Source organism: Haemaphysalis longicornis, unplaced genomic scaffold (genome assembly GCF_048455015.1).
Source record: "Haemaphysalis longicornis isolate Haplotype H1 unplaced genomic scaffold, Haemaphysalis longicornis Haplotype H1 scaffold_3, whole genome shotgun sequence".
Classification (NCBI taxonomy): domain Eukaryota; kingdom Metazoa; phylum Arthropoda; class Arachnida; order Ixodida; family Ixodidae; genus Haemaphysalis; species Haemaphysalis longicornis.
The window spans coordinates 104,644,371-104,653,842 of NW_027526335.1; the positions used below are offsets into that span (position 1 = coordinate 104,644,371).

At 49.5% G+C, this 9,472-nt stretch overlaps 1 protein-coding gene across 1 annotated transcript; it reads right to left on the minus strand.

Moving 5' to 3' along the window:
• Window positions 1-794: 794 nt before the first annotated feature.
• LOC144173364 (uncharacterized) lies at window positions 795-8,702 on the minus strand. The gene is made up of 2 exons (XM_077701829.1): window positions 8,459-8,702; window positions 795-2,703 (listed from the first exon to the last, which is right to left on the minus strand). Exons 1-2 carry the CDS (start codon window positions 8,529-8,531, stop codon window positions 896-898), a joined length of 1,881 nt encoding a protein of 626 aa, XP_077557955.1. The 5' UTR covers window positions 8,532-8,702; the 3' UTR covers window positions 795-895.
• Window positions 8,703-9,472: the final 770 nt, after the last annotated feature.

Genomic DNA, 9,472 nt, shown 5'->3' on the forward strand with positions numbered 1-9,472 from the left:
TTATGTATTCCACACTCGCTAAAACAATTTAGGCGAGCCATTTACGAAGGCAATACAAATTCGTTCTCTTCGCATAATTCCCACCGGTGGCGTACGCCGAATCTCATTTCGGGGGGTAAGGGGGGTGGGGACAAAAAGGTAAAGAGAAAAGGAGGGGAGGAAAAAGTAAAAACAACACGACAAGAAAAAGAAAATTCCAATGTATGGAAGTTATTTGAACTAAAAATTAAAAGAAAGCGTCAAGAGCATGCCGTAATCTTCACAACTTTGAAATCGTTTTGCTTATACCCCCACCCCCCCTTCCCGCTTCCCCAGGTGAAATTTCAAAATGACTGATCGTTGTGTTGAGAGCATTCATCGCTCCCGCCCATAATTGGTGCGCAGCTTCTGCCACAAGAATAATTAGAGGTAGTCATCATTTAATGTCCTGGCCCATTCCCACCTAGGTGCTCCATCGATTCCCATAATGACACACGGTTGTAGCGTCAGTGTCCTTGCTAGAAGATATTTAGAAGAAACCACATGGGTGCCATGTTGTCTCTTCGCCTTATTCGTTCCTATTTTGCGCATGCCCCACCACCGTGAGCTGGTAAGAACTAGCCCAAATGCCCGTTTTGCTGCAATTACACTTTACTTCATTCGGCACTGCCCAAAAATGCACCAAAAGAAAAAAAAAGCGTTAATTGGGTATTCACGGGTGCCCATTATACGAATGTCACATGAAAAATTGGTATTGATGTTTTAATGCTCCCGCTCGGAGTGAATGTATGAAAACTTTATTAAAGAGCTTCGTTTATTGTGTCTTTCAGGTAAGGTATGCAGGTGGTTCGGAAAATCGGGGAAAGTCTTGCGCACAGTCCACCTATACCTTCCATTTTTGCTGAACACAGTCAACCTATCCTTTTTGCTGCTGCTGTTGCGGAAGGATTCCGTTCACCGACTGCTGCATGGATCCCGAACCAAAAGTACCAAGCCTGAACGGCGACTTGATGGCGACCTGGCTGCTCTGCTGTTGCTGGGCGCTTTGCAGGCTTTGGCCGATGACGTTCCGGGCTTGCTGTTGTGGCCCAATTTTAATGGATTGTTGTGGAGAGGCTTTCAGCTGCGCCTGCACCTGTAGGCCTTGCAACGGAAGCTTCTGCTGGGCTTGGCCAACCACTCGCTGGACGTTTTGCAGAGGATCAATGCGTACCGTCTGTTGTGGTGCTGCCTTCTGCTGAATATTCAGGCCTCCCAGAGAGATCTTCTGCTGGCTCTGACCAACCGCTGTCTGGACTTGTTGCAGCGGAGCACTCTTGATTATCGGTCGGGGAGCTGCTGCACTTTGCTGTTGCTGCACCCTGAGGCTTTGACCACTTGCTTGCTGAATTCGCAGCTGCGGAGCACTTTTGATTGTTTGCTGTGACGTCGCCACTTTTGTCTTGAAGCCGTCAAAACTAATCTTCTGCTGGCCTAGTTGCTGCTGCTGTTGCTTTGCGGAGAAGAGTGTGGCGCCCCCTCCTGACTGCTGTTGCTGGTAACCAGCCAATAAGCCCTTCGACATGCCCGAACCCTGCTTGCTGCCCCACATTTGGGCTGAGAACGACTGCTGCTGACCACCTTTCTGCTGACCAAGGGGTGATTGATAGGGCGCGCCTTTCACAACTTGCTTTGCCTTGAACGAGCCAAAGTTCCCTTGGTGGCCATAAAACGAGTGCTGCCTGTGTTGCGTTCTACTGGAAACGCTACCATAGTGCGAGGCACTGTGTCGGTATGCGTACCTGCCATTGCCATTTAGAAAACTTGTGCTACTCAAAGACTGCTGTGCTCCGCCACCGATGCCAAAGCCTCCACCATTGACGAATTGTCCCTTAATTCCGCCAGACTGCTGTCCGATTCGGAGAAGTCCTAAAGAATTTCCCTTGGTGCCTTGTGATTTTAACCCCCCTTGACTCTGGACAAGGTTGCCGAAGGCACTGCCTTTGATGAGTCCTTTTGTTCCGTCTTGACTTGCGAAAGTTCCCTTAACTCCGCTGCTCCACGGCGCACCTAAAGGTGCCGAATTACCCTGTCCTAGTTTGACGCCTACCAAAGAGGGTCCATTAGACCAGGAGGTCCTTACTTCGCTCACTTTGACACCACCGTTGCCAACAACACCTTTAGCTCCGAATAATTGTGGAACCTGGTTTGAGTAACTTACGCCAGCGCCTTTGACAAAACCTTTGGTTAACTGGCTCTGGCCGCCTTTCAGCCAGCTACTGTCTTTGACGCCCTTCATTCCAGTGTACGGCTGAAACTGCCCTGAACCGAAACCGCCCTTGACGAAGCCCTTAGTCAACTGACTTTCCTGAACTCCTTTCAAGCCAATTCCAGCCCCGATGTTTTTCTGCCCTGAGAACTGGTAAGTCTGGCTGAGACTGCCAAAGGCTCCTCCACTTTTCAAGGAACCTTGTTGCTGGCTGTAGTCGGGAACCTTCAGACCTTGCAGAGCGGAGGACTGTTGCACACCAAGACCTTTGGTTCCGAACGAGGAAAAGCTTCCTTTCGTCAAGGCGACCCCTCCTTTGGTACCACCTGAAAAGGCCTGTGCTGAGAATGAACCTTTGGAGCCGCTTCCGTCAGAAAATCCGTTGCTGCCCAGCGCTCCCTTGTAAAAAAGTGCACTCCCACTTTCGCCGCCTTTCACGGATCCTTTGACACTTCCTCCCTTGATGAACTGTGCACCTGCACGCAAGCAGAGTCATCGCCTTCAGTTTAAGGGATTATCAAAGCAACCTAGTGCAATAAAACGTATAGAAACGTATAAATGTGAGAAAGCTGCTCTACCTCTTCCGAAAGAAAAAGAAAATTGAGACAAACAAACACACCGAGGCTTTTTCACGCTTCCTTCTACATCTGAAAAGTAAGCAGGTCTGAGTAAATCGTCAGTAGGAAATACGTATACAAATGAATGCTCCGGCTCACACGTGTAAACTCAACGCACAAGGTTATACTACGTTAGCCACCTTTTTTGGCGCCATGCGCCCCTTCACGGATTAGCACACGATGTAGCTGGCCCCCTACCTGGTGGCATCACAGCTCCTCTGTGCCTGCTGTGAATCTCAAAAACAAAACGCGATAAATAAAAAAAAATGCACTCCGTACAGATGGTTAACCAGCGAAGCTGCAAAGTGCGGCGAGTGTTTTACGTGTGACGGATGGCCTAGCCATTTTGAAGTAGAGTGCGGCTGGTGCCACGTTGACGCTGCTTCTCCCGCACCACCACCTACCGTGCCACCGTTGTCGTTTGAGCAGTGCTTCACGTAGTTGTTCGCTGGCCGCACGCTGTGCTGCAATAAAAACAGCTAATCTCTGTCCCCTTACTTGCAACTTCTCACCAGCGTGTTTTTTCTGCGTACATGGGACCACCGGTCTTTTCATTCGCTGAGGCACATAAAACTTCACTTTAAAGAATGGTGAATTGTCGAAGGTGGCACCTTCAACGGTTTTTTTTTTCATGTCATGTTTTCAAGTAAATAACAGCGAGTACATTATTACGCTAAGCAAATACGCAGCGTATCAACTTGGTAAAAATGCACAAAACAAAATGCAGGTTATAGGCAGACTGGAAGAAATGTCATATAACCTTCAAAAATCGGGTCTTGTTTTTAAGAAATTTGTTTTCAGGTATGATAATTGAGGTTTGATTTCGATACGGTCATTAAAAGTTGCGGAAAGGTCACATGATAAAAAATCCCGGGCGATCTCCACAAACGTGAAACCTGGGGAGGGGCGAAGCATTCAGTATGCGCCGGTGCTTCCCACTGCAAAATCGATGCAAAATCGCTATTTTAGCTTAACTTAGTTTAGATCATGCTAGTTTATTTTGAACCCGCTTTATTCAATACAAATGGGTTTTTTGACTTCCGTTTGGCAACTTCATTTACCGTGACGATAGGGGACACCGGCAGCCCGAGCCCCTAAGATGCGTCACCCCTAAAACGACAAATGTGCATAGGTCAGCGTACTCACTCGTGAGTGTACTCAAACTCACGAGTGCACTCACTCGTAACTAGTTTGACTAATTTGTACTCAAACTCACGAGTGAGTACGATGATGAGTGAGTAAAGACCCAGAAAAAATGGAGTACGAGGACGAGTGACTACAAACGTGAGTACATGTACTCCCGAGTGCAGAACTCGCGAGGACATGTACTCGTGAGTGTAGTACTTGCGGGTACTGCACTCATGAGTACTTTTGAGAGTACAGTACTCGCTAGTACAGTCCTCGTGTGTACAGTGCTCGCACGTACTGTATTCATAAGTACAGAAATCGCGAATACTGTACTCACGAGTACATGCACTCGCGAGTACTCCTCATAACTACTGTATTCGCCAGTACAAACCTGTGAGCTTGATCACGCACTCGAGTTACGACGTGTGTGCACGAGTCTCACGCATGAGGTAAAATGCGGAAAGGATATTCTGGTTCATCTAACCAATGACTTAGTGGTCTGCTTCCGCATGGTTCAAAGCCTGCTCTGCCTAACGTAAATCAATCCTTGTTTTAATCTTGTACCCCGCCCTCAACACGGAAGTGCCTTATCGGTCCTTCCGTCTTCCCCAGGGAAATTTAGCTGACGAAATTCGACTGAATAATCAGATTCCATCTGAAAATAGTTACGAATATGATGTAAATAAATTCAGGCGGTCAGCCCTAATAAATCGCACAATAACCTTCGCTGATGTCAATGTCCGCCGCCCGTAGGGGAGGTCAGGTCAGATCAGGTAAGCTTTATTGTTCGTTAATGTCTAAAAAGGGTTGATTCCCTTCCTGGGAGAGTGATATCGGGCCCCTTCTCGTCAGAAGTCAGCCAGGAGCCCGTGGGCCTGGCGGCTTGCTCCGCCAGCTTGATGATTTATTCTTGTAGGCGGGCTTGATAGCTGAGCAAAACAGCTTCCCGTTGCTCAGTGCTAGTGATAACTGTGCGCACGGTTAATATGGAGGGTTTTCGAGGAAAAGCCCACGCCATGAACGTTAGAGAAGATGGGAAATTCCGCACCATTCACATGCTTCTAAGAAGAGGATGCACAGGGTAGGACAGAGGAGGCGCTGGGCGTAAAGTAAAATTATGTGTTTCCAAGAGCTCCAATTCAATATAAATGTATTGTCAGTATGCTCTCTGTACTCCACCGCTTTCTCGTTTGGCTTTCCTCGGCGGCGGCGAGATGCGTTAATCGGAAATTGGACATTCGGTGGAATGGCGCGTTACACAGCTCAAAGAAATAACACTCTGGCCCGAAGCAAGCAGCGATGACCGCCGGCTTTGAGGCGGATCGCAGGAGTGAATTGAAACGGAAATTGGTATCCAGAGGAAGAGAGCCAGCAGAATGAGGATTTATCACAGGATGCTGCTCGAAGGTGACTCCTCTACAAAGAGTTTCGTCTGATCTTTACCGCCAGCGCCTTCACAACCAACACCAATATCTGGGGTTTATGGGGTTTAATCACGATGTTCGTGCAAAGGGCACGTAGGTGCAAGTAACGGTATTAGTGCGTGTTCGAATAATTCTATTACTCCCTTTATTTCTGCGCCCATGTTTTCTTATTTTTATTCATTTTTTAGTTAATACGACCGAAATGCTCAAGATATAAACTAATTGGCTGGCAAAAGCGTTTTCAATTTGTCCTGTTCCTTAGAACTATAGCAGTTTCCTGCCTTTTTAGCAAAGCACATAGCTGCGAAGCACACACTCTGTATGTTCTACTTTTGTTACAATTGTTACAAATTGTTGCAGGTTTTGCCTGTTATTATTGACAGGTTTCACGTTATCTGTACACCAAAATTCCTCTAAATTCGAGTTGATCTCGGTGGATGAAGAATGACATATTTAAGACGTAACAGAGAAAAGCTCATACTAGTATGCTCAATTGTTATAGCAACATAATATACCGTGTAGTTAACCTGCAGCTCCCAAGTAAATGATCTTTTAAATCTGCTCAGGAAGTAATTATCAACGACCAGAAAGTGCTGACCGCTTACAGTTTGTCGTTCCGGAGTGCACTGTACCAGGTGCTTATCAAACCGGTCAAGTGCTCATCACGTGGCGTAGCCGACAGTGCACCGACACCACTTTTGCCAGTATGTTGGTTACGGAAGATGTATAAAGCAAGTCGCAAAAAGCCATCTAAAGCGAAGGAAGGTGGCTGCAATTCCTGATAGTCACCTCTCGGGATTGGCGCTGCCGTAGTCGGTGGCCAGGGCCTAGGGATCCTGCTTGCACAATGCCATGCCGGTTGCATGCGTGCTATCGTACGTTGCATGCATGACTATCGTACGCCCCCACCGCCGTAGGAAGCCTGCAATGCAGGCTCCCTACGGCGGTGAAGGGTACGATAGTCGTATGGCCGCCGCGCATGGGCGTAGGCAGGAGGGGGGGGGGGGGGTGCAAAAGGGGAACTTGCCCTCTCCTCAAGCTCCACCAGCACTTGCCCCGCCCCCCTCCCCATCTCTCCTCCCCACTGATGCATCTGCTCTGCCCCCTCAAGACGAAACCGTGTTGACACCCATGCCAGCGCGTACGGCGCGGGGCATGAAGGTTCGCTACAACGGTTGGGACGTCCAATAGTCGTAACCCTAATGGACGCTACCTGCGGTCCTGGGGGTACAATAGTCCTAACTATCATGGGCATGCGGCTACTCAAGACGTATTGCTCAACTGCTTTCCACCAGAAATACTCCGTAAGCATGCAGCCTTTCACAAAGTTTACTACGCTCAGCGCTTTTAGTTAAGGTACAGTTGGAAGCCGATGTTGGAATTCTTTCACATCAAACACCGATGTTCTCTGAACATGTGCTAATACAATGGGCCGGGGCTGGGTGTGCTTTAGGAAATGACTGATACTGTGGGTACCCACCGTACGAAACGAGGCCGACTGAAGGCCCCTCAGGACGAGTAATACGATTGAACCAACATATCATTCGCGTGTCTTGAGTAACGCAGTCGCATGTAGCGTATATGTGTACGGTATACCCGCAGTGAAGACATCACAGGAGGTCAAGGTAACCTGAGGTTACTCCTCAAAAAACGCAACGAGAATGTGCGAGTGTGTGGGGCGCCTAACTAGTTGCCGCTAACGGTCCATAACGTCATCTGACTGTAAAGTTTGTTTTCCACTGGCAATGCATCTTTGCACGCTCCCCACCTGACAGTCGCGGACACCATCCCGTTCGCTAGAAACGCTACCGTACGATTCAACTAGAACTTTGTGTGGCGGCAAAAAACCGCAAAATATAATACACAATGGGTGATTACACTGGACCTGTATGCCCTATAGTTTTGCGGGAGATGGGCCACGTGCTGCTATACCGACTCGGCTCGGGTTTGTCCTTTACTCTGAGTGTTCTCGAGCGACGGGCATCAGTGTGCAGACCTAGTGGGAGTGTTCTCTCTCCTAAACGGATGGGCGAACCTAGAACAGAACCGCGTAGCCTTGCGCTGCAGTGTCGCCGAGAGGCTCACCGTGTACCACCTTATATGCATGTCAAGTACACGCAGTACCAAGCCAGCCAAGGGAGCACCACGCAGGCTGAAATCCAGCGAAATTGTGTGACGCCTTGGTAGATATAGGCCCTCGAATAGAAACATTATGAGCCCCTCTCCTCCAAGTGGGATTACTGGACTACGAAGCAGTTCGAAGCAGGTTGGTGCTTGTTTATCGACGCGCTTATTTATCGAGTTGTGGTTGACGCTTATTTATCGGTAAAATATGCTTAAATAAGGGACGCTATATCTGTTTGCGAATTGCGGACCAAAAAGACAGATGCGGACAGTGAGAACTACTTTAAGGCGCTCAGAAAAAGTTCACGAACATCACTTAAATGCTGATTCGCCGCTGTGTGGTGACTTACAGCTGTCTTCATGCTTTAATAATTCTTTCTTGCTGTAAAAGTGCTGAGTCCTCCAGGACAGAATTTCGGCTGCACAGGAAGGGCCGTAAGGACACGTTCACCTGCGTGAATTTTCCGGATCCAGAGAACCTGGAGCAGGACCTCTGCACGGGCCCTTTACACGCTGGTTCCCGGCACAAGCTCATGTCTGGATGCCAACAGCTGGGGCTGCCACCAACCACCGCAAAGGGCCTCATACACCAGGCGAGGCGACCATGCTATACAGAGAGGCCTTCTGGCACACCCTCACGTACCTCGAGGAATCGGGTCTCAACGCCCGCTTTTGAACCCACGCAGGCCCCAACACTTTTCTTCTCCAACCTCAATGCCAACCTTTTGTCCTTCTCTCCCCCACTACCCAGCCAGACCTGTGCGCCCTACTGAGGGGCAAAGATTCGCTGTGTATATAACACTAAACTAACACTTTTTCTGCCTCCTGGCAGACTGAAAGACGCTAAAGTACCGCACTTCAGTCATCGCTTTCATGTCATCCCCAGATTAGTATCAAGCGCAATATGTCAAGAGGTGCCATGCACAGCAAATACTCACGGGCATGCCGGTCGCGGCCAGCACAGACAAGCAGGGCCGAAACGAAGATCAGGGAGCAGGTCGGTGTCGCCATGGTGTCGAAGGCTGTGCAAACACGGTGCCTCCCGCAGCCGTTGCCGATGTCACGACGCCCTCAAGACCGGGTGTTGCAAGAGAGCGGGGCCTCTGTTTCCGCCGTCCCAAGGCGCGCTCGCACCGACCTTTCCTGTTGCCGCGACGGCCGCTTACCGGTCGCTCGCACAAGTCATCGAATCCCTCCGCTCAGCATACAGAACAAGAAGTCCTGCCAAGCTCAATCAGCGCGCGCGCCGTGGGTTCGCGTTTGTATGCGAGCTCTGACGGGCGGGAGGCTTGTTTTTGAGGTCTGCTCAATTTACGAGCGACCGCGTGGCGTGGCCAGCTACCGGTCGGGGAGGGAGAACGCGCGCCGACGTCAGACGCTGGGAGACAAAGCTGACAAGCCAAAGCTTGCGTTGCTGCAGCTATTCGCATGAAGGTGCACAGGGAGGAGGGAGAATAGGGGGGGAGGGAGCAGCGATTTCCGGGAAGGACTTCGCCACACCTTGGCCAGTTCTGTACAGTGCGCAACTGCTCTCGTGGCTTACGCGTTCGAACGCTGCCCGTTAATGTCTCGGGCGCTCCTTTCTAATTTCTCACGTGTTCGATATGCTTGGCAGCGTAAACGTGCCGCGTAAATGGTTGTATATAGAGACATCTTTGACATAGCGATACCCGCACAAATCTACAGAGCCTTATACCTTAAAGGCTTAGGGCAACATGTCTTAAAGCGCGCTTAAAAAGTGCCAGTTCCATCGGGGTTTGGAATCATTCTTATTCAAGCCTCGCACAGAGAGTTCAACAACAAAGACGTGGAATGATAACAGGGGATTGTTTGTGCCGTGGGGCATAGATTGTAACCCTTGCCAAAAGCCTGAGGGGGAGTGCTCCGGGAATGTGCTCCAAAAGATGTTGAAAAAAAGATTAACGACTGGACTCATACGATGTCGGCTTCGT